The following is a 26,147-nucleotide window of genomic DNA, read 5'->3' as shown; positions in this document are numbered from 1 at the left end:
ATCTCTTCCTTGTAGTTGTAGCAGAGGAGAGGAAAGGGTGAAAGTGCAGTATTTCAGAACTGTTTTGTCTGATGAATCTCAAAGGTTAGAACTCAAATTGTGTATCTAGAATTGAGAAAAAAAATCTTGGTTTTGAATTGTCTTGATATAAACAGGGTTTAGAAGGGCTACTTCAATTGTAGGTGTTTGTTGCTACATGCCATTGACTGATGCCAGAAGATTAGTTTCTCTGCTGGCCATTGTTGAATGAAGAGAGAATAACATGATACAAATAGGAACAGTCCTAAAAGCTTATTCTAAGTATTGAATAAACATTGCAGTCCAAGCTCCAGCACAAAATAGAAAACATTTCCTCTGATTAAAACAGCCAGAACTTTAAGTGGGCAGATACACACACACACAATGTTCAACTAATCTTCTGGCTCTCTTTGAAGATATAGTGCAAAACAGATAAGTGAAATTCACAGGATGCTAGGTAACTTTCATTTTTAAAAAAGTTTTTGTTCTTGGAATTTAATGGTTGGTATAGAGATTTATGGCAATAGAAGTGAAAAGTGCAGTTTCTAATCGGAAAGAATTCCCTATTATTCTGCAATAGGGAAAGAAATATGTTTTGAAACTATTTCATGCCCTTTTAGTATTTTATATAATTCCTCCTCCTTGTCTTCCCAGCTGCCTCTGATCCAAGACCTGTTTGTAATTAGGCACTTTTCAAGGTTACTTGAGTCATAAGAGATTTGAATTTAAAGTGTTGCTTTAGGTTCAGTGGCAAATACTGTTTTTTAAACAGAAAAGAAGTTCAAAGAGAGAGACAGATGGATGGATGGTATATGTGAAACAGCAGGGCAGATATTTGCATTATTGTAATTCTGAAGCACTTGTTTTGGAAAGTGAAATCTTAGTAATCATACAAATAGGAAGCGAAAGCAGTGTGTAAAAAGTATGCACTACATATTACACCATAGATTTCTAACCTTTCTAACTTATACACAGCATCGGGATGTCCACTTAGGCTTTGTTAGTTGAATATAAAGTTCCTCAAATAAAATTGGTTGATAATTGAAATGGAGCATTGCACACAATTTTTTACTAATTTCAGCCAACTTTGAATGACTCGCCATATATATACGTAATTTCTCTAAAGCCTTGAATGCAGAGGTGAAATGCTCCCGGTTTGGACTTGATCACCCGATCTGGTAGCAATGGCGGCGGGTGGTTCGGAGAACCGGTAGGGAAAATCCCTGCCCACCCCCACCCCAGCTGAGCCGCTTGAACATCAGAGGGTTTTGTTTTTTTTACTTTTAAAAGCATTTTTCCTTCAGCCAAAAAAATGCTTTTAAAAGTAAAAACAAAAGCCTCTGATGATCGCGCGGCTCAGATGGGATCGTCAGAACCCTTTAAAAGCATTTTTTCTACAACCTCTTTGGCTGACGAGGTTGTTAAAAAAAAAGCTTTTAAAAGGCTCCTCTGGCGATCCCAGCTGAGTTGCCTGATAGTCTGAAGCTGTGCGGGTCTGGATGGGGAAAAACAGGCTTCGACTCAACCCCTCCAAGACTGAGTGGCTGTGGATGCCGGCTTCCCGGTTCAGTCAGCTGACTCCATCGCTGACTGTAGGGGGCAAGACATTGGCCCCCATGGAAAGGGTTCGCAATCTAGGCATCCTCCTGAATGTACGGCTGTCTTTAGAAGATCATATGACGGCTGTCACCAGGGGAGCTTTTTATCAGGTTCGCCTGATACGCCAGTTGTGCCCTTTTCTAGACCGGGATTCCTTATGCACAGTCACTCATGCCCTCGTCACTTCCCGCCTGGACTACTGCAATGCTCTCTACATGGGGCTCCCCTTGAAGAGCACCCGGAGGCTCCAACTGATCCAGAATGCGGCTGCGCAGGTAGTAGAGGGAGCAACTCGAGGCTCCTATGTAACACCTCTCCTGCGCAAGCTGCACTGGTTGCCGGTGGTCTTCCGGGTGCAATTCAAGGTGTTGGTTACTACCTTTAAAGCGCTCCATGGCTTAGGACCGGGTTATTTACGAGACTGCTGCCACCTGCTGCCACCGAGTGCCTCCCATCGACCAGTGCGCTCCCATAGGGAGGGTCTCCTCAGGGTGCTGTTGGTCAGACAATGTCAACTGGCGACCCCCAGGGGGAGGGCCTTCTCTGTGGGAGCTCCTGTCCTCTGGAACGAGCTGCCTCCAGGGATTCGTCGACTCCCTGACCTCTGGACCTTTCGACGCGAGCTCAAGACATTTCTGTTCCACCGCGCAGGGCTGGCCTAATTATTTTTAAATGGGGTTTTTATCAGAGTTTTTATTAGAGTTTTAATTATTCTAAGCTAAATTTGAATCAGTTTTTTAATAATGTTTTAATTTTTGTATTCTTGTTTTTTATCTTGTTGTAAACTGCCCTGAGTCCTTCGGGAGAAGGGTGGTATAAAAGTTAAATAAATAAATAGATAGATAGATAGATAGATAGATAGATAGATAGATAGATAGATAGATAGATAGATAGAAAGAAAAAAATGTTTTTAAAAGGTTCTGGCGATCAGGCAACTCAGCTGGGATCATCAGAACCCTTTAAAATCATGTTTTCTACAACCCCTTCGGCCAAAGAGGTTGTAAAAAAATGCTTTTAAAAGGTTCTGGCGATCAGGCAACTCAGCTGGGATCGTCAGAACCCTTTAAAAGCTTTTTTTCTTCTGGCGATCCCAGATGAGTTGCCTGATCATCAGAGGTTTTTAAAAGCATTTTTAAACAACCTCTTCGGCCAAAGAGGTTGTAGTAAAAATGCTTTTAAAAGTTTTAAAAAAAATTGGTCACATTACCCCCCCCACCACCACTAAGCCACACCCAGAGAATTGGTAATAAACAAATTTTACATTTCACCCCTGCTTGAATGTATATACTTCTAATAATAGCTATTTTTAAAACTAAGCTGATCAAGAGCAACAAAGATGATTAGGGGACTGGAGGATAAAACATATGAAGAACAGTTGCAGGAACTGGGTATGTCTAGTTTAACAAAAAGAAGGACTAGGGGAGACATGATAGCTGTGTTCCAATATCTCAGGGGCTGCCACAAAGAAGAGGGAGTCGGGCTGTTCTCCAAAGCACCTGAGGGTAGAACAAGAAGCAATGGGTGGAAACTGATCAAAGAAAAAAGCAACTTAGAACTAAGGAGAAATTTCCTGACAGTTAGAACAATTAATAAGTGGAACGACTTGCCTGCAGAAGTTGTGAATGCTCCAACACTGGAAATTTTTAAGAAAATGTTGGATAACCATCTGACTGAGATGGTGTAGGGTTTCCTGCCTGGGCAGGGGGTTGGACTAGAAGGCCTCCAAGGTCCCTTCCAACTCTGATGTTATGTTATGTTATGTTATAAGCTCCTTCACTTAATGCCATTAATGAGGAATATATAATTTAGTAACCTAAGAAAAGGGTTCGCCAACATGATTGCCAACGTCCGATGACAGATATGGCACAAGAAGAAAAAGAAGAAGAAGAAGAAAAGGGTTAACTATTTAAACTTTGGGACATGTGTTTTACTGAAGTTGCTGATGGTATAATACTTCTTTGCATGGCTGTATACTGGTAAGTCTAAGAACAGAAAATGATTTTTTCTGGAAAGCGAGAAAACTGCTTTATCCGATTTCGAATAGAAAACATGAAGTGTGTATGAAAAATGGATGAAATCCTTACCCGGTATATATTGTTAAGAGCAGAACATTGACCAAGTTTTTGCACCTTTATTCAATTTTTATAAGCCCCTGTGCTATGACTTGTTCAAGATAAAATAACTGAAGCAGTTCCAGTCTGGTCAAAACTAAAATATAACCTGATTTGACACATAAATTTATTTTATTATTAATAATTCTTTTATTCTTTAGGCAGTGCTCTGAATTGCTAATAGGACATATTTGTGTTTTTTATTCAATACCTAATAAATACGTATAATGCTGAAGCAGAGATATATAAAACCTATGTTACTTAAGGTGAGGGAAAAAATAGGGGGAAGGGGCAAGACTATTGTTCTTTTAGTTTGTCATCCTTCTTGGTGAAATTTGACAAATCCACCAAACACAATTAATGATTCAGCTATTAATTTTTCATGAACTCCCAATTTGTATTAACATTTTGTGTGTATAAGATTAGACCCAAAACAAATATCTCCTTTCAGTTCATGCTTAACACTCTGTTATCTTATGTTCATAAATCATGTGCTTGGTATGAGAGCGAGGAATGATTTCTTAACTCTCCCTGGATAGATAATGCTTTGTGGCTCAAAAGAATGTTTTCTGCACAGTGATAGTTAAAGGTGCTTTATCTCATTCTTGCTGTGAAATAATCCAGTGATCCCTTACCGTGGTCTGACCATGAACCAACCCATTTGGAAAAGGGCCAGGTTAAGGCTGAGGGGAGGGTGGAGGGAGAAGAATGTTAGCTAAGAAGAAGAGGAAATAATCAGTGATAGCATGTCCTTCGCTGCTACTGCTGAGTCTCCCTTTATCTAGTCCTCTTAAAAATGTATTCAGGGAACAGTTTGTTTCATGTCATCAGTCTATCCATTGACAAGCATCAGATTGTCACTGACAGGCCTGTTTGGATAATCTGTGATAGCATATGACAGTCAGCCAAATAATTAATTTTTATTGGCTCCCGTGTACCATTTCAGTTAGCAGCGATTTGGTATTCATGTTGGAAAATGTGCAATCAGTCAAATGATTTCTTTATTTATCTTATATTTTGGCTACCTAATCTTGGCAAAGAAGTATTACCTCTTGAAAGTATCCTAAAAATGCCAGTACTTTTGGAGGGTTGAGAAAGATTTTTTTTTTAAGCTTTATGAAAATTTAATGTAAATAGAGAGTTTTTATAATACACTGTTATTGTAATGGAAATTATACTGAGATTCTGATTGTCAATAATTTAAACCTGGCACTTTAACAAGGTTTCATGATTCTTTTCAGATTATGTATAGCCAGGTTCAGAAATGTTGATGGATGGAGAATTAGAAACTTGCTTTTTTTTTTTTTACATCAATTTATTTCTTTTAGAACTACCTTTTTTGGGCTGAGATTTAAATTGGCAAACTAAGATAAATACTAACTTCTGTTGATTGCATTGTTTAGAATAGAATAGAATAGAATAGAATAGAATAGAATAGAATAGAATAGAATAGAATAGAATAGAATAGAATAGAATTTTTATTGGCCAAGTGTGATTGGACACACAAGGAATTTGTCTTGGTGCATATGCTCTCAGTGTACATAAAAGAAAAGATACATTCATCAAGGTACAACATTTACAACACAATTGATGATCAATATTGATGACCAATAACCATTGGTTTTAATTTTGCAATGATGAATAAAAAAATGAAAAAAGAATTTTATTGTGAGAGGAAAGACATGCACATAGATCATGTATTTTAGTCCTCTCAGCAAATGGAAGGGATTAAAAATAATCATTTAATAAACATTTACTTTTTCAGTATATATAAATAGGTAGGATTTCATAAACATTTTATAAAAATAGAGCTTTATAAAAAGTCCAGTATTTGTATACTTATTATATAATTTACAGTATATATCTATCCTATATTATGAGTTAATCTTTATTTTAGAACATAGCTTGAAGGACTTCTAGTTGGGCAGGAGATTGTATACCATTCCAGACAACTTCCAATGAGTACCCACAACTTCTGGAGGCAAACTGTTCCACAGATAAATTGTTCTCATTGTCAGGAAATTAGTCCTTAATTCTAGGTTGGATCTCTCTTTAATGATCTTCCACCCTTTACTTCTTGTCCTGCCCCCAGGTGCTTTAGAGAATAGATTGACCCCTTTTTTTCTGTGACAGTCACTCAAGCACTGGAAGACTGCTATAATATCACCCCTACTCCTTTTTGTTAGACTAAACATACTTAGTTCCCTTAATCATTCATCATATAGTTTAGCCTCTAGACCCCATATTATTGAGCCACGGTGGCGCAGTGGTTAGAGTACAGTACTGCTGGCTACTTCTGCTGATCACCGGCTGCCAGCAGTTTGGCAGATTGAATATCACCAGGCTCCAGGTTGACTCAGCCTTCCAGGTGGGTAAAATGAGGACCCAGATTGTTGGGGGCAATATGCTGACTCTGTAAACTGCTTAGAGAGGACTGTAAAACACTGTGAAGCAGTTTACAATGCTATTGCAATTGCTATCTTTGTTGCTCTTCTCTGCACTCTGCACTCTTTCTAGGGGTTCAACATTTTTTGTATCATGGTGACCAGAACTGGATGCAATATTCTAGATGTGGTCTTAATATAAAGCATTACTATCACTTAATGTGATATTCTTATTTGAATAGCAGTTTATCAGGTCACAGTTCTGCTTTCCTGATTAAACACATTAAGATAATTTTATATAAATTATAGCTAAATGTTGAAGTTCCTGTGAATGCTTCCCTCAATACCCTATGTCTCTCTGTCCCATGGAACTTTATTTTTTTAAAAGATTGTTTTAAGACTAAATTTCACAGAAGAAGAAAAATGATGGGTGACTGTAATCCAGCACCATGTGTAGAAGAAGTTACTCTTCTGACTAATTAAACTTCGGAAAGTATAGAGGAATTTAAAAAAAAAAAATCTCCCCAGTTCCTTCTATTTTGGGATTGGTTGTGCCAATTGTATTAGCCTTTTATGCTCACAAGGTTCTAAATCTATTAGGCCAAAAAAGCTGCTATCTACTCGTATAAATTCTCAGCCAGCGAATTGTACAGAATTTATGAACTGCATTTATATCAGTGTAATTAGAGATTTTCCTTAAAAAAAAGTGTTCGAATGGAAAATTAATTTCAGTAGAATATGGTTGGTACAAGTGACAAACATTAACTTCTTTGCCTGTTATTTACAGTATAAAATGGTATTTGTGCATTTCCTCCACTTTTGCATTCCATACATGTGTGGAATTCTTCTAAGTAATAAGGAGATTAAAGTTTTTGTTTGTAAAAAGCAGCATGTGGGTGAAAGAAGTTAGTTTTTATTTCTTTCCAAGTTATTTTACTCTGCTGTCCTTTTCATTGATAATACTTTGTTAACACTTAAGGAAGTTTCAAGTGCAATTTGTTGTTATAATTACAGACACTGTTTGTATCTAGCAAGTGAAATTTAAGAGCGTTTCTATGAATTGGTATATAAGCATAGTATGAAAGCTAGGAGTTATTTAAAGAAAGTAGTTTCCTTTCTAACCAATATTAAGTAGGCTAGAATTGTATGCTCTTTGGAGAGATTCAAACAGTAAAGTCAGTAGTTTAACAGAAAAATAAATATTTTAGACATTGATTTCAAGCTGATAAATCCCCCCCCTTCCAAAAAAAACCCTTATTTTCACAATTCAAAAAAACTTATTTTGTGAATTCTGGTTCAAAAACTAATACAAGTATTACCTTGATTAAGTTTCAAATCATCCTTCCCCCTTCCCAAATTCAGCTTTAAAAGCTATGAAGAATAAAGGTAATAGTGAACGATGGATGGGCAGGTGATTATGTAATGAAATGTGACCTTTCTAAATTTCTAATACTTTGTAGAGCAGCTAATAAAATTATATTTTATACAGTTTTCTTAACAAAGTTATTACAGCTTTGATACACATTTTATTGCAGTTTATTGAAGGTCGACTTGCAAAGCTTAATGCAGGAAAAGGATTTTCCGATATATTTGAAGAAGAAATCTCATCAGGAAGTGGAGGTAGATATATACTTTTCTACTTCTTGACTACATGTAGGTTTTGATTAGGACAGCTAATGAATCCCATGAAATGATGACATTATTCAAATTTGCACTATTTGAAATAATATTTCTATAGAAAATATGGTAATTGGTTCCAGCTCAAAAGAAATAGGCAATGAAAAATTTTATATATTTTATATAAGAATTATTACAGTAAAGGATAAAAAGAATATACTTGTAATTTAAATATATGGTTAATACAAAGTCACAGAGTAGTTACAGAAAGCATTTTTTTTTTTAAAAAAAGTCTACCAGAGATTCAAGCATACTAATATCTCATCCAAATTTTAATGTTGCTATGATGGCATTCATATATTGTAATTCAATTACACCAACTTTTCACTCTAGGGTTAAAGCAAGGCTCTTCTTTTTAAAACTTGCTCTCTTTTCTTCTGACAGAACCTTCCTTTTCTCCATTTTGCACACATGAAGATTAGCAGCATCTAAAAACCCAAACACAATTGCATATGTAATAGCTTCAATTAAGTTTGCGCTAGCCTTTCATTAAGTGAATTTTGGGTCATATTAAACACAACCTGGTATCAATTTACAATTCTCACTAAATCAAATATCACATTATTCAAACTCACACTAATCATAACCTGCCTTTTCTTTCATTTCATTTTGCATTCTGACCGTGGATAGAGTTTTTGATTAAATAACTGAAATAGAAATACTATTCAGATTCCATGTTGCTAAATATCCAAAATTTAAAAAAAAAATCTTGATTGACGTTTTTGATTTTTTTGTATAGGAGATGAACAAACGTTTGTATAAAATATGTGTTATATATGATCTTACTGATATTTTACTAAACATTTGTATTTTTATTTCAAATAATTGCAATTTTCAACATATATATCATAGAAATTAAAGCAACTAATGTGATATTTGAGTAGTTAGAATGAAAAAATAATAATGAATAAAATAAACACTCATTATTCTTATGGATGAGTGGTGAAATTAGTCTGATTGTAATAAAGTTTTACCTATATGTCTGATGTGAAATTGCTTTTATTAATTAATGCCAATTCTTTTAATACCAAAAAGTATAATTGAGGCTTGATTTAATATCTTATTGAATTAAATGTTTTTAAAAAATTTTGTCTCTCTAATTGTATTTTTATGTGTTCAATATGTGTTGCTATGAAGGTTTATAACTTCAGCTTCATATGATATCATAAACATTGTTACGGCAAACTGATAGAACTGAAAATAATGGTTAATTAAAAACAACAGAGGCAGAAAGACTTCAGACTTAGTTGTTCATCTTCCTTTTCTCAAAATTACATTTACAACTTTAATGCAAGTTTTAAATGAAAATGCTTTAGTAATTGTATATGAGCCAGTTTTATACAGTGATTACGGCACCAGGCTAGAAACAAAGACCATGAGTTCTAACCTCACTTTAGGCACAAAGTCAGCTGGAAGACTTTTGGGTAATCACTCTCAACCTTAGGACGAAAGAAACAGCTAACCATTTCCAAAAATATTACCCCAAAAACCTGCAGGAACTTACCAAGATTGATTTGAATATACATCCATATATATATATACATCATGCTATGAGCAATGTTAGGTTTAGGGTACTTTTACAAACACCAGCAATATAAATTACATTAGACAATTCCTCCAAAGCCAGAAGGAACATTAAAATGTTTCAACCTCCAGAACTTGCTTGAATAGCCAACTTTTAATGGCTTTCCTAAAAACCAATTAGGAAGGTTTTTTTTTAAATTTCCAGAGGAAATCTGTTCCAGAGAAGTAGGTAGTCATTGAGAACATCAATTTTATGGTCCTTGAAGATGCCAATCCCTGCAGAGGGAGCCCCCTCTACCAGGTCTTAGTGGGAACAGTAGAGTTGGCTATCCTTCAGATACACAAGTCTTGAGACATGAAAGGCTTTAAAGATAAGAACTAGCACTTTGAATTGCTGGCACCCAGACTAGCTCTTCAGCGTAGTGGTGTTATATGAACAAACCAAAATACTTCGCTACAAGATGCCTCATTGTATTGCCGAGTTTAAGAGGCTTTAGAAACTGTTATAAAACCCATGTCTTCTATGAAAAGCCATTGGCTAGGAATTGATAGCAACTATCATTCCTCATACTATCTGAAAATTAATAATGGTTTTAAAATGAAACCCACATTTACTTGTTCTGCTAACTTTTCAATTTATTTGCACTACAAAAGAAATAGCAGCGCTACTTTTTGTGGAATCCAATTTCCCCTGACCATTATGAATAATTTATTAGCATAATACTATTGAACACACATTGATTTGCTCTTCTCCTCCCCTTGCAAAATTTTGTTCAACTGTAAGACTGTAGAAAGTGTAGTATTATACTATACCCCGATATAATACATATACATATATATTTGTGTGTATATGTATATATTTTTTCAATCCCTAAATAACCTTCAGATGTTGTGGTTGCTTCAATCACTGGAGGTTCTTATGAAGAGACTGAACAGTCACTTTTCTGAAATTGTATAGGATCTCCTACTTGAGCAGGGGGCTGGACTAAAAGTCCTCCAAGGTCTCTTCCAGCTTTATTCTGATTCTAATTCTAATTCTAAATTTACCATGTTTTTAAAAAATTTTGTCTCTCTAATTGTATTTTTATGTGTTCAATATGTGTTGCTATGAAGGTTTATAACTTCAGCTTCATATGATATCATAAACATTGTTACGGCAAACTGATAGAACTGAAAATAATGGTTAATTAAAAACAACAGAGGCAGAAAGACTTCAGACTTAGTTGTTCATCTTCCTTTTCTCAAAATTACATTTACAACTTTAATGCAAGTTTTAAATGAAAATGCTTTAGTAATTGTATATGAGCCAGTTTTATACAGTGATTACGGCACCAGGCTAGAAACAAAGACCATGAGTTCTAACCTCACTTTAGGCACAAAGTCAGCTGGAAGACTTTTGGGTAATCACTCTCAACCTTAGGATGAAAGAAACAGCTAACCATTTCCAAAAATATTACCCCAAAAACCTGCAGGAACTTACCAAGATTGATTTGAATATACATCCATATATATATATCCATCATGCTATGAGCAATGTTAGGTTTAGGGTACTTTTACAAACACCAGCAATATAAATTACATTAGACAATTCCTCCAAAGCCAGAAGGAACATTAAAATGTTTCAACCTCCAGAACTTGCTTGAATAACCAACTTTTAATGGCTTTCCTAAAAACCAATTAGGAAGGTTTTTTTTAAAATTTCCAGAGGAAATCTGTTCCAGAGAAGTAGGTAGTCATTGAGAACATCAATTTTATGGTCCTTGAAGATGCCAATCCCTGCAGAGGGAGCCCCCTCTACCAGGTCTTAGTGGGAACAGTAGAGTTGGCTATCCTTCAGATACACAAGTCTTGAGACATGAAAGGCTTTAAAGATAAGAACTAGCACTTTGAATTGCTGGCACCCAGACTAGCTCTTCAGCGTAGTGGTGTTATATGAACAAACCAAAATACTTCGCTACAAGATGCCTCATTGTATTGCCGAGTTTAAGAGGCTTTAGAAACTGTTATAAAACCCATGTCTTCTATGAAAAGCCATTGGCTAGGAATTGATAGCAACTATCATTCCTCATACTATCTGAAAATTAATAATGGTTTTAAAATGAAACCCACATTTACTTGTTCTGCTAACTTTTCAATTTATTTGCACTACAAAAGAAATAGCAGCGCTACTTTTTGTGGAATCCAATTTCCCCTGACCATTATGAATAATTTATTAGCGTAATACTATTGAACACACATTGATTTGCTCTTCTCCTCCCCTTGCAAAATTTTGTTCAACTGTAAGACTGTAGAAAGTGTAGTATTATACTATACCCTGATATAATACCTATACATATATATTTGTGTGTATATGTATATATTTTTTCAATCCCTAAATAACCTTCAGATGTTGTGGTTGCTTCAATCACTGGAGGTTCTTATGAAGAGACTGAACAGTCACTTTTCTGAAATTGTATAGGATCTCCTACTTGAGCAGGGGGCTGGACTAGAAGTCCTCCAAGGTCTCTTCCAGCTTTATTCTGATTCTAATTCTAATTCTAAATTTACCATGTTTTTAAAATTCTGTTCATATCAGCAATAGATTTTGTCGAAGAAAATAATACAATCTGATGTTCTGTGAAGATAAGAACTGTAAAATTCTTATGTTTGTTGTGAACCTGGATTTATTGTGCTATGAAGATTATGCATAAAAGTCTACCCAAAATGGTTCTAATCTTTGTTTCCCTTTAATTTACCTTTTTAAAGGAAATTTAAGAACATACCATCAGTGGATGCATACTGTGAAGGTATGACAACATATCCGGAGACTGGAGTATATCTTGCAGTGCAAAAAATGTCACCATGTGAATGTAATCTTATTTAGAAACGTGCAGAATTGCTCAGAATTAGTGCAATACTGTATATACAAGTGCATACATGCAGTGATCAGTGCAAATCTCTCATGCAAAACACCCATTTCTATAATCAGAACATTATGAAAGACAATTTCCTGGTGGATTGTGCCCTACATGAGTACATTAGAGTACACTGATAAGTGTGTCAGCCATAGAAATGATGTATTGTAAACTCTGGGTGGTACTAGACAAAGCTAGACGAAAGGCAGCTGTAGAAATGGCATATTCGGGGTCATGCTGAGGGTTGCAATTTAAATTAACCAGAGGTGTGGATTTTCCTTTAGAATCTAAACATGCTATTTAAATTTAGAATTAAACTGTGTTTTCCATGCATCAGAATCTCTGCTTATGTGTGTATATGTATATTGTGTTTCAGAAAGGAGGAGCCTTGATCAACACAGCAGTGAACAAAGCTACTCCAGCTGTGAAAACAGCATACCAATATGTAAGAACTATTTTTTTCCTATTGCACTTTTACAGATCTGTCTGTGTACAGCTAGTCCTCAATTTACAATCCCAATTGAACTCTATATTTCCATTGCTAAGCAAGACAGTTGTTAAGTGACTTTTGCCCCATTTTACGATCATCCTTGTCACAGTTGTTAAGTGAATCACTGCAGTTAAGTTTGTAACAAGGTTGTTAAGTGAATCGGATTTCCCCATTGACTTGGCTTGTCAGAAGGTCCCAAAAGATCATCAGATGACCCCTGCATGTTGTAACCATTATAAATGTAAGTTGCCAAGTATCCAAATTTTGATCATGTGACCATGAAGATACTGCAATGGTCATAAGTGTGAAAATCGTTATGAGTTGCTTTTTTCAGTGCCCATTGTAACTTCAAATGGTCACTAAATGAATGGTTGTAAGTTGAGGACTACCTGTATTCTCTTTTCTTTCAAGATGCCAAAATCAAATAAGTTTAGTGAGAGTGATGCCAATCATTATGTCATTATGTCATATACTTGTTTGCAGAACCACCCATACAGTGACTGAATCTAGAGGTGAAACTCCTTCAGTTTGCCAGTTCTTTGTGCTAAGATTCTTCCCTCTCCTCCCTAGGAGTTGTTGCAGTAGTAATAGTAATAATAGAAATAGTAGTACTATTTTTATTTGGTAAGTGTTTATACCTGAGCTTCTCACAAACAAAACTATAAAAAAGCACAATACAATAATGCTAAAATAATAATACTTTAACAATTACAATTATCTCAAAACATCCAACACTACCATAATTTTTGCCAGTATCAAGTTCTGGTTTAATGCCTCCATTTTGAAAAGAGAAGCATTTTGAAGGCTTTTTTAAACTTAAGACATCTGACTCATAAGTAGTGTTTCAGGGGAGGAGTTGACTCCAAAGATGGGTTAGGTTTATAAATTCCAGACACCATGGAGGATTATGCAGTAGCAGTGTTTCTAATTTGATCCATGCACAAATGAAATTTTCATGTGGGAGACTAGTGTATCTACATTTATTTAATGGACCAAATATTTTTTTTTCCTGTGAGGAATATGTAAGATGTTCTGGAAGTATCTAGGGATCATCAATTGTACCGCAATAGGAGTAACTTCAGTCCTGCCATTTTGGAGGTTTAAAATCCCAGATCCTCTGTTTAAGTTCCGTCAAGGCCTTATCTGGGTCAAGATATTATATAGCCAGGACATAAGAGCAACAATTAGCCAAGTCAAAGTCACTTAACTTTGTCAGGGATCACGTAAATCTACTTAGTAGAGTAAGGTGAACTAAGGATGCTTCCCTGAAAAATTGTTTCAAGTAAAACAATAAGATCCTGAAATTTTAGGTATGCCTCAGAAGAGTTGCAGCCAAACTCTAAAGTTAGGGCATTTGAGGTTGAGCAAGAACCCAAAATTTAGCTCCTAAAAATAAAATAAAATTAAGAAATAAACTGGATAGCTTCCAAAGTCAAAGCATCCTTAACAAACACACAGCTGGGCATCACAGTTGGGCACCAAGCTCCTTAGATCTATTTAATTTAATTGCTGCAGGGATGTGATTATTGCTTTGATGACTCACACATTTAAGGATCACATCGGAGGCTTTCTGGGCTCCTATATAGAGCTCAGTTGTTTATTGCAATAGCTGGAAGGTTCAAAATGGTTGCCTAGATATTTGAAGTCCTTTACCTGGTTAACTGGTCTTTTTAAAATTCTCCATGTGATCAGGAACTTTAAAGTACTTTCTAAAGAAGTTTCTAAATAGTTTTATTTATCTAAACTAAATAGCTTTATTTAGTTTTTAAACAATTAATTGAATAAAAAACAATTAATTAAATAATTAATTTCAAGAAATTCCCTAGATCAGTAGAACTTTACTACCAAGGCCCACTTAAGTTACAGGTAAAATAGTTACATCATCTACATAAAGACAAATAGAGATAGATCAAATAGCTAGAGTTGTAGAATGAAGTTCCAGTTTAGTAGAATGAAGTTCCAGCTTAGAAAGGGTCACAATGGTGTCATTAATACAGAAATTAAAGGTAATTAATAAATAAATCCCTGTTTATCTCCTTTTAAAATTAGGGGAAATGTGCATTGGTCATTATAATTGTCACTAATTTCTGTGGTAGATTTTAATATAAAAAATTATCAGCCTGAAAAGGTGATAGTCAATGGGTATTGTGACTAATTTCTTCTAGAGTCTCTAGTGAGGAACAGAATCTCAATCAAAGCAACATGAGGATGCTTTTATGAGGGCTGAAAAACCTGCCTATTTGGGGGACAAGATGTTTTCCAGGTTCATCCAGCCTAAAAGTTTATAACACTGAAGAGCTATCTGATTGGTGAATTTAAACCTTAGTCTCCCAGATGCTATTCCAACATTTTAATCAGTACATCACACTACAACCTGTTTCCTTAATACATGGAAATTATCTTAGTGTTGGGAAGATGCTATGGGTGAAGAAACACTGCGAACCAAAACTAGGGAGATGTCTGAAAATTGCTTCCTTCCTTTGAGCTTCAATCATGAATAAATGAATCAGTTTCTTACTTTATATTTTCAAAAGAGAATTTTTAAATTTACATCATTCAAAATCACACTGAAGCCATATTTCAGGTAAATACATTAAAAGTACTGTGAATTCATGTGTTCATTTATAACTTATATACAGTTCTTTAATGGAATAGTAAAAAAAACGCTCTCTTTTCTCACCACTGGGTTTCTGTCTTATTTTGATCATTATAATCTTGTAATGATGAATCTATTCCAGTATTCACTGCTGACTTAAATTTTTGAAGAGAATCCTGGAAAAAATGCCTACATACTGTCCTATTGGTATCATCTTCTGGGCATTTTACTGATTTAATAAGGGATATCTTAGTTTCCAGTTTCCATCTTGGTGTCCTGTCATGACTTTGCAGAAATGTGAATAGGTAAAATAATGTCATCTGTCCAGATGCCAATGGAAAATCAAGTATGATGGTTATCATAGTGTTCTCACCTAGGCAATTAATGGTGGAGGTTGCCTTGTACATACATACATACCATACATACATGTATATATATACTTACCATACAATACTGAAGTCAAGCAACACCTTATTTAATATGCACTTGCTGGAGAAAACTTCATGCTTTCTATTGGGAGACATTCAATCTGTGTATACTATATTGTTGAAATGTAAATTTCTGAATCTGCTGAAAACAATGAAGTTTAGAGACCTTTTATAGCTGAGTGTGCAGTTAGAGGATATGATCATCTACACTGCATGCAAACGTTTTTAAAATATCCAATGTTCACTTCATTCCCCTGCCCGTACTGCCCATTTTTTTGCCTTTACATGCTACAAGGAATATGAGTTAGGTGAGAAAACAGAGCTTAGCAATGCACAGTTTGGGGAGTTGCAGGGGCTTGGTGAGAACAGTACAAGGGGGCTAAAATTCATTTGTGAATCATTGGCTGCTGGTTGTTTTTCCTGTATAGTTTACCCTAAATTAGATTTGTATTTAGGTGCATTTTCTATTTAGTTTAGGTCCTAAGGAGAGTAGCTTGCAAATATAAAGACCATTTCATAATCTGGATATATTGGAAATAGCAACAATAGCTTCATTATCTTTAATTTGGCTTTAGTTTGGATAGAAAAATAGCCAACTATTGTAATTGTTTGAAGAATGATTTGCAAGAATTTGAAGTTGAATAATAAAGTGAATTGAAATATTATTTGTTCTTCTTTAAAGTTAAAATTGCCTCTGAAAGAAAAACCACACTTCTTTACAATTATTTTGCCTCTAGAATGATTATTTCACTGTTATAAAAAGCGAAGTATAATTGTCATTTTTATTCAGACTGATGTGAAGAAATGACATGAAACTTTATTGTAAATCTAATAATAGTAACTATGAAGAACACAACACTTTGACATGGCTCTGCATATAAAAAGAGCTAGATTGGAATATTATTGCCTGAGCTTTTTTCCAATTCAACTTGTGACTAAACTAAGAGTTTATTTTTTACATATACACCATTTCATAAGAATGTTACATTAAAGAAATACCAATTTAAAGAGTGTGTTTTGATAACACAATTATGCCTATGCCACAATCCATCTCTTAATGCACACTTTAGCAATTAATGCACACCTTAATGCAAACCTTGTTAGCAATCTAGTGATATTTTTTTTGTTACACCACATAATGTGAAAGTTTCAATTTTAAATTCTATTTGACTTCATCTAGGATGGTATCAAACCCTTGTTTTGCAGATACAGTTAGTTTTTTCCCCTTCCTCTTCTTTCCTCCAGGCAAAAAATCATGCAAAACAGGGAATAAAAGAGGTGAAGAGTAAGTTGAAACACAAGGTATGTGGCAAAATTTGTACTTTCTTACCTTGTTTCTTGCTTCAGTTTGAAGTATATACCTTATGAATCCCACAAGATTTGTGTTTTTAATGACTTTTGAAATATGCTTAGCCCTTTGTTCAACAATGCATTTTTTATAACGAGCCCTCTGGCAACTCTCTGTCATTCTGTGCATCTACTTGAATAATCTCTTTATTGTTTGCATATTTATCATGAAAAAAACAGAAGTCTTCAAAGATCTATTAACAGGATGTATGTTTTCATAAAGCTGATTACTTTGATGTCACAATTGAAGCCTTTGCTTTTAGCTGAGAATTTAAGGCAAGTGATTTTTACCAGAGAAATATAATTCAGCAGGAATAGTTGTCTGTTTGGGTTTCATTGGTTCAGTAAATTGTGGCATTATTTTAGCATCCTAGGCCTTCCAAGGGTATGGTTTAAAAGTATGAGGGGCATCACATCAAGACTCCATATATTCAGTATATGTTTATCATCAATATTCATTTTTAAATCAAGGAGTTTGAGCACTATTTCACTTTCTCCTCAGGTATCAAGGCTCAAAAGTACAAAAAGAATTTTGTTCTACTTGATAGCTTCATCATATTTAAAAATTATATTGTAGTTGTTACTCCAGCATTTAAATCTTTTAGGTAACAATTTTTTTAATGGTGTGTATGTGTTTAACTTGGTATAAAAATGAGTAGTTACAAACTTTTTTCAGTCTTAATTTTCTCTGTAGGAAAGAGAAGATGACTATGGAATTTGTAGCTCAGGTTTTTCACAATATGCTCCATTCTGTACCTTTCATAATTCTCCAAGAGAGAACACAGAAAAAAGGCGACTTGCACAGGTAATTAAAAATATTCTCCCTTTGGATATTGTTAACAAACACAAGATATTTGTTAATCAAGATGGGGAATGTACAGCAGTAATAAGCATTGTGAACCCTCTATTGATCCTCGTTCCCTGACTTCTGCTTATAAAACATACAATGGGAAGCTGGCTTTCTCCAAAGCAAAGCATGTTTTAGCATTATTTTTATTTACATGAATGTATCTGGGTCTCACTTGAGTCAAACAGACAATAAAATAATAACAGTAGATAGTTAGTTTTAAAATTTGTCTATAAACTCAGTAAGTAGACAAAAGTAACAGAGAGGTTATAAAGCATTGTTGGAAACACTCTCACCTGTTTTCTTCTGTTAATGCATTTAAAAATAAATAGACTACTCTTTTGTAGACATTGTGAAATGTTCTCAAAATTGCAAATGTGCCCAGTGGTCCACAAAAGGTTGTTTAAAACACACACACACACACACACACACACACACACACACACACACACACGCACACAAGAGAGAGAGAGAGAGAGACAGAGAGAGCCCACTACAAGTATTAGTAGCCCACCTACCTCAAATATATGCAAGCTGGCATTCACCTTATGAATAAAGGTGAATCAATTGTTTAATAATGGAGTTGGCTTTTAGAGTTGGGTAGCATGTAAACTTAAACAAATAAATAAAAGAAGCTGCAATGAAAATGTAATTTACCTAATTACTGTGTGCTTTTAAAGAATTGTTTCCTTTGTAAAGGCTAGAGTTGTATTAACATAGGTCATGGAAGGTTGTCTTACATCATTTACAGAAAAGTATCTATATTAAGAGTAATTCCTATTCAACATTATTATGAATTTCTAAAATTTGTAAATACTGCATTTATATATACATGCTGACAAAACTTATTTTAGTTTAATCTAAGTACTGAAAAAGAGAATCCTTCACTCTTCACAGAGATGAACATGAAAAATTTGACCCTTTGATTTTTGATAGTTGATGAATTTTGGAATTGTCTGTCTGTCTGTCTGTCTATCTATCTATCATCTATCTATATCTTTTAGAGCTTTAGAATATTTGCAAAACTCCTGTAGGATTTTCATATGTCTATCTAGCAGCATCAGAGCATGGGATTAGGTTCAATGACAGGTAGAGCAGGTATAGCTTCCTATCAAATTCTTAGTCCAAAAAACAATGAACTCAAATGTAGACATATTAGAATTTTAATCAAGCAAGTTGTTAATATCTACTGTAAAAGTTTTTTTTAAATCCTTAGTGGCAGACCTCTGCATCTATAGTTTTCTTGGTGTCAGTAAAAATACAATATATCATGTTTTTCAGAAATCTAATTCTTTAAATTACATATTTAAATATTTAAATATTGAAAACTGAGAAAACAAATAATACATGGAAAAAGTACAGATCTATAGTTAACACTTTTAAGCATTGTGACAACTAGCACGCCATTTTCTAGCACGTTCACTATGTTGTATAACTAGAAATGGCAAGTTGTATATTTTAAATATACAGCTGTCTTCTATAGATATAAGGAGCAATTTCTAGGTTTAAATTGGATTTTTACATGGATTTATTTCTATATGTCCCTTAGATCCATGAAACCTATTTATTTATCTATTTTCCAGTCTATTTCCGGCACTTCAATCATTAATTGTTTAATAATGGAACCAGTGCATATTAAATTAATACTGAGAGCAAAATGCTTCCAGAATAAGATGGGTTGACATGGATAGGTGGTGAGCAATTTATAGATTAAAGCAGTATATGCTAGATCTTATATAAAAACTATTCAGATTTTAGTGACTAGCTAATAATCAGTAGATTGTATTACTAAGTAATGAGCTGTGTTAATAGATCTCAAATAACATTGGTGAGCTTGAATTCCTTGATATGAATTTTGTATTGAAAAATGAAGACTGGAAATCTCCAGTAGCTAATTATCGATATACCTTATACCAATTACTAATTAATGTATTTGTGTCACTTATCCTAATGTAGAATTCTATTCAGCCACATTTTAATAGTTCTACTGCAAAATTTACCTATGTAGATTCTATAAAAGTACATACTGTACATTTTTCTATGTAGTCCTGGCTCTGCAATTGGATTTTAAGGCACGGTATTTCTCTCTTTACATTTGTTCAAATTAAAAATATATTAGTAATTTAGGGTTGGTATGTTGCCCTTATAAAACAGTGCATAAAAATCAAACTCATCTTCCTGCTGGAAGATCGTATTAATGCTGTTTTTGACGTTGTCATTAGTAATATTGTCGTTTTCTAGAGCTGAATATGAATATGCTTTCTACCCCAACAAATAATAGTTTGTATGCCAGTCTGCTAATTAGTTTGGTTATTTCCTATTTTTTTGATGAGGTTTAAATAAATGTCAAGGGTACAGACATGGAGATCTCCCAATTAGGCTTTGCATTTGTAAAGCCCAGCCCCTTTGCTTTTGTGTGAAGATGACAGTTCCAACTGCAGCGTCAGTCTAACAGGGCTCAAGGGAGAGGGTACTTCACTGCTTTTATTGAAAACAAGGCTAGTTTGGCCCAGTGAGAATATTGGCATTGGTCAGAGTGCAGATCAGTTGTTAACAATGAATATTTACTAATCTCTGTCATAGCCAAGATCAACTGCTTTTTTCTTCTTCTCCATTTCGCCCATTCAGTGCTGGAGCTCAAAAATCAGTGCATTAAAATATGCATAGATTTTACACATGCACATAAAATAGGCATAAATAACTGTATTGCCAGGGGTTTCATTGTACTAACTTCTCCATTGTACATACACCAGATTGCTTCTGTGTGCAACAGGGAAGGGATCCCACACCATGACAGCACAACTGATCTTCACCTAAGAGATTCTGAAAAGAATTGTTCTATTTCTGTAAGACATGTGCCAGCCTCCTCATAGCTATTCTAGTCTGTTTGGTTGTGGGTGTGCAGAGGCGGGAGAGGGAGAATAAGAAGGAAGAGCTTAACTGCATTGCAAGTCAAAATTAACAGATGGATTGCCCTAAGCAAGGGAAAAGCCACCACAACAAAATCTAGTGAAAGCGGCAGGCTAAGGCTTTTTATTATTAATCCTTATTAAAATCTTGACGTGTATTTTACAGTTAACCCTTTCATCCCTTTATGGTTAAATAATAATCCCTCTCCCCTTAGCATTAACTTAGATTGAACAGAATACTTAAAAAAAGAAAAAGAAAGAGAAAGCAAATGACAGGATTTTTCACATGTCAACAGTTTTCTCCCACTTTGCCTTTCCTTCCTTTTAATTTTTACCTTCCTTTTTTAATGGAGCCTGTAGAAATGCCTTAGATTGTAAAAAGATTATTTGAGTTCAGGGTGATTTTCTTGAGTATCCATAGACGCATCAGCTAGATGGATCTTTTAAAATGCAGGTCTGTTTCGCATTACTTAAAAGTAAATATTTCAGGCAGAACAAAGGCAGATATATTTGAGGATGTGCTAGTTATCCTGAACATCATCTTCGGCTATGGTTGTGACCCATTTTAAATAAAGCCTTTCATGTTTTAAAAAGATACTGGCTTATAAATCTTTGTCACACATTTGGTAGCATCCTGTGTAACACTGCTAGGAACATACGTTACAATGAAGAATTAGCTATGCTTCCTTGTTTTTTTGTGAAATGTATGTATATGTATGGTTTGTAACTCAAAGTATAAAGTTACTTATAAGACACTTCTTTTTTAAAAAAAATCTTTTTGTACAAAATACAGGTTTTTCAGAAATCCCAGTATCTTAATTGAAAGTGAATTATTTTTCACAAAGATGTTATATTGTATAGGCAATATAATTTGTTGCTGGAATATAGCTCCAGGGATATTCATAAAGCTATGTGAAATATACGAACTTAAAATAAACATGTGAAATATTCTTAGCAAAATCTAGTTTGTGGTATAGAAACCATCAAAAATGTGGTTGAAGAACTTGTGGATGTTGCTTTACTACTATTTTTTTTTTTTTTTTTGGTACGGCTGTGCTGAATGAACATTTTCAGATGGTACTTTTGAATTAATCATATGCATAATCAAATTATGGAATGTCTTTGAACCAATACAAACCACTTGGCTTGGCAACCCTGTGTTCACCGTGGCTGCTGTCTCACTGTGGTTGTGAGTCTCCTGTAGGCTGACAGGTTGACTGTTTCCTGAAAGCAGGCTGTCCCCTACAGAAGAGAGCCCTCTTTGTGCTTTTGTTCCACCCCCACCATTCCGAATCTCAGAGATACGGTGTAGGTTGTGTCCTGTTCTATCTGTCAAGATGGAATGAACTGAGCAAATAGGGCTTGGTCTTGGCAACATTCAGCCCTATTGTGAATTGAAGGTTGCATGCAACAGATTCAAAGCAAAATTGAACATCATTATTTTTCTGAAACGAAGAAATACCCGTTTGCTTTCCACAGACTGAGATTCAGCAGAGCACGTGGAATCGTACTGAAGTTCAGGCACCCAGCATTCCTCTTTTTCCTCTGTTTTGGCCTTTTGCAGGAAATTCTACACAATGCTAGGGCACCATTGAGCTCTATCTAGCTATTTAAGTAACGTGAATAAAATATTGTATGTGACAGATGTCATGCAGAGTAACAGTGAGCAGTGTTGAATCGACAGTTTGGTAGTCTGTTTTAGCTTAAGATTTCTCATAAAAAAAGGTAAATTCAGTCAATTAGCACATTGTTTTAGACAAAAGAAAGCATAATCCATAGATGTGCTTGGCTCTGTTAGTTTTTGTTTGAAGAGACAATCTTTTGTCTTTCCTTGTCAATTATGATCCATCTATATTGCAGCCTGCATATCTTTTAATTAAAAATAGAAAATGTAGGCTGCACAAAATTACGAGACTGCCCTCTAGTGGTATAAATGACTTCAGGGAGGATGTAAAATAACTCTTCATACATACACAGTCCTGTATCTATAGAAAAGCAAGTAAAAAGCAAAACATTTTTTTAAAAAGCTTATAATAATTTTTCAACAATTGCTTTCCCTGCTTATCTAGTACCATGATGGCAAGCGTATGGCACACATGCCAGAGGTGGCACACAGAGCCCTCTCTGTGGGCATGCGCGCCATCGCCAGCTGCTTTTCCAGGTTCTGTCGCGCGCATGTGGGCCGGCCAGCCAGTCTTCTTCGCACAAAGACCAGCTGTCCAGCGTGCATGCACGTGATGGAACCTGGAATAGTGCATGCGCACCAGCCAGCTGCTCTCTTGGATTCCGGCGCTATGGCGTGCTTGCTCCAGTTTCGGCACTCAGTGCCGAAAAGGTTAACCATCACTGATCTAGTACAATCTGGAGATGTTGATCCCATTCTAGGCTTTGCAACATTCATTTTTTTCAAAGTATTTTTTCCCCAGTTGATGCAAACCATATCTTCTAACATAGGGAAGGGAATGGGTTACTTTTTGATAAGCACAAGTGAAACAATATCCTTTTAGTTGAGTGCAAGAGTTGGTGAGATTCTTTGGTTTCTGGATATTGAAATGTAAGAACCTCATATCGATCAATAAGTAATAGTGTTCTTCATGACCACTTACATATTTATTTTTTAATTTCTTTTTCTTTTAAAATAATATGAAATACCTTGTTTATCTATTTAGAATAGAATAGAATAGAATAGAATAGAATAGTTTAAGATGGATAGGATAGGATAGGATAGGATAGGATAGGATAGGATAGGATAGGATAGGATAGGATAGGATAGGATAGGATAGGATAGGATAGACTAGACTAGACTAGACTAGACTAGACTAGACTAGACTAGACTAGAATAGAATAGAATAGAATAGAATAGAATAGAATAGAATAGAATAGAATAGAATTTTTTATTGGCCAAGTGTGATTGGACACACAAGGAATTTGTCTTGGTGCATATGCTCTTAGTGTACATAAAAGAAAAGATACCTTCATCAGGGTATTGATGAATAGTATTTATTATTAATATATTATTATTAATATTAATATTATTAATATAGTATTTATTACTATTACTTATTACTATTAACAAGTAAGATTTGAAACTCTTAAGGGAGGTGGTAGCAAAAGGTGGCTTACAAGAGCATAGAGGTACTTTCTCTGTTTAAACCAAGGGCAGGTCACCATTTGATAGCCAAAAGGGGAGCAGTAGTACAATGACATCACATGAGATGAGAACCTGGATTTTTCTGTAGCAGTTGGGAAGTGGTTCTCTCCTCCCCACCCCGTCTTTCCCATGTGTTATTCCTATTTTATGGCTTACATGCCATCTTTATTTTATTTCAATTTTATGTGCATCTCTGTTGTACAGTATTTTGCAGCAGAATCTTATTAGCATGATTTCTATGAGGTCATAAAAGCGTTTGAAGATAGTAAAGGGAAAACAAGCAGCCACTGATAAATGTTTTCAAAGATGGGGTAGAGCTGGGAAGTAGCAGTTGAAATATACTTTAAGGTTCTGGTTACTACCTTTAAAGCGCTCCATGGCTTAGGGCCTGGGTACTTATGGGACCGCCTACTGTTACCTCATGCCTCCCACCCACCCATACGCTCACACAGAGAGGGACTTCTCAGGGTGCCGTCCGCCAAACAATGTCGGCTGGCGGCCCCCAGGGGAAGATCCTTCTCTGTGGGGGCTCCTACCCTCTGGAACGAACTTCCCCCTGGTTTATGCCAAATATCTGACCTTCGGACCTTTCGCCGCGAATTGAAAACACATTTATTTACTCGCGCAGGGCTGGCTTAAATTTTGTTGTATTTTTACATTTATATTTCATATTTTTAAATTTTATATGAATTTTAATGGGTTTTTAGAATTTTAAATGTTTTAAAGTTTTCGGCCAATTGTGTAATAAGTTTTTTAATTTTGTTATAATTGTATATTGTATTGTTTGTTTTTATTCTGGCTGTACACCGCCCTGAGTCCTTCGGGAGAAGGGCGGTATAGAAATCTAATAAATAATAATAATAATAATAATAATAATAATAATAACAACAATAATAACAATAACAATAATAATAATAATAATAATAATAATAATAATAATAATATATCAGGGGTGAAATGTAAAATTTGTTACTACCATTTATGTGGGCGTGGCTTGGGGGGTAATGCGACTGAGTGGGCATGGCCAACTTTTTTTTTTACTTTTAAAAGCATTTTTTTTACAATCTCTTCGATTGAAGAAGTTGTAGAAAAAATCCTTTTAAAGGGTTCTGACGATCCCAGCTGAGCCACACGATCATCAGAGGCTTTTTTTTTTACACTTTTAAAAGCATTTTTTCGGTCAAAGAAAAAATGCTTTTAAAAGTAAAAAAAAAAAAAAACCTCTGATAATCGCACAGCTCAGCTGAGGTGGGATTTTTGCTACCGGTTGTCCGAACCACCTGCCACCATTGCTACTGGATCGGGCGATTCGGTTCGAACCGGGAGCATTTCACCCCTGAGATATAATATAATATAATGTAATGTAATGTAATGTAATAATCAAATGTAAAACAATTCAACATACTGACTTTTTTAAAAAAATAAGACCGAATTCCATAAAATCATGCATGAAATTATCTAAACTTTGTCATTTATGATATGTTTTTAAAAAATTCAATTGGTAATGGTGTTGGACCTACCATTAGTTACATTTAGAGTAGATAAACTGAAATCACTCTGATGAGTATGGGAATCATTTCTCACACACTTAAAAAAAATAGCTTGAGTCTACATCTTGACATTACCAAAAGAAGGAACTTCTTTAAAAAACATCACTTCCGTTCCTTCGAATACAATCACTGGGAGAAATGTGCACAACAATTTGAATGTGGGTTACAATATAATTAGAATATTTGATTTAAAACATAGCAGCTGCTAGAAGTCTTACATATTGCCTTACCTTTTCTACAATAAATCAGAAGTTTGTGTATCCTTGTTATATCTGTTTATTTTCTCGAGTCCAGTTTTCTGGGAAGAATTCTGATACAAATTAACTGTAATAGACATAGGCTTTATTGATTTAATTGGATCTGCTTACAATATAATCAACTCCAATCTACTTTTCCAAAAGTTTTTGCAGTTCAGTATAAGAAATGAATATGTCGATTACTTTCCACTTTTATGAATTTAGTCCACTAATGTTAATTTCTGCTTTTTCTTATAAAAATAACATTTTAAGAGGCTTTCCTTTATTTTACCCAATTTTAGAAACTTAGTTGTTTATAAATCAAAAGATAAATAACTCTAATTCTGTAGGAATAGTCCAATACTAACAAACACACTATTTTATCA

At 34.7% G+C, this 26,147-nt stretch overlaps 1 protein-coding gene across 1 annotated transcript in view; it reads left to right on the top strand.

Annotated features, from left to right (window-relative positions):
- The window catches only part of DENND1B (DENN domain containing 1B), a 142,651-nt gene that overhangs the window by 96,574 nt on the left and 19,930 nt on the right, over positions 1-26,147 (top strand). The window contains exons 8-12 of the mRNA XM_058176029.1: positions 7,648-7,732; positions 12,059-12,099; positions 12,584-12,652; positions 16,967-17,023; positions 17,763-17,873. Of these exons, the coding sequence (XP_058032012.1) occupies positions 7,648-7,732; positions 12,059-12,099; positions 12,584-12,652; positions 16,967-17,023; positions 17,763-17,873 (363 nt within the window). The remainder of the gene's footprint in view (positions 1-7,647; positions 7,733-12,058; positions 12,100-12,583; positions 12,653-16,966; positions 17,024-17,762; positions 17,874-26,147) is intronic.

This window comes from Ahaetulla prasina, chromosome 3 (genome assembly GCF_028640845.1).
Source record: "Ahaetulla prasina isolate Xishuangbanna chromosome 3, ASM2864084v1, whole genome shotgun sequence".
In the NCBI taxonomy this organism is placed as follows: domain Eukaryota; kingdom Metazoa; phylum Chordata; class Lepidosauria; order Squamata; family Colubridae; genus Ahaetulla; species Ahaetulla prasina.
This window is presented reverse-complemented; position numbering and strand designations above follow the sequence as displayed.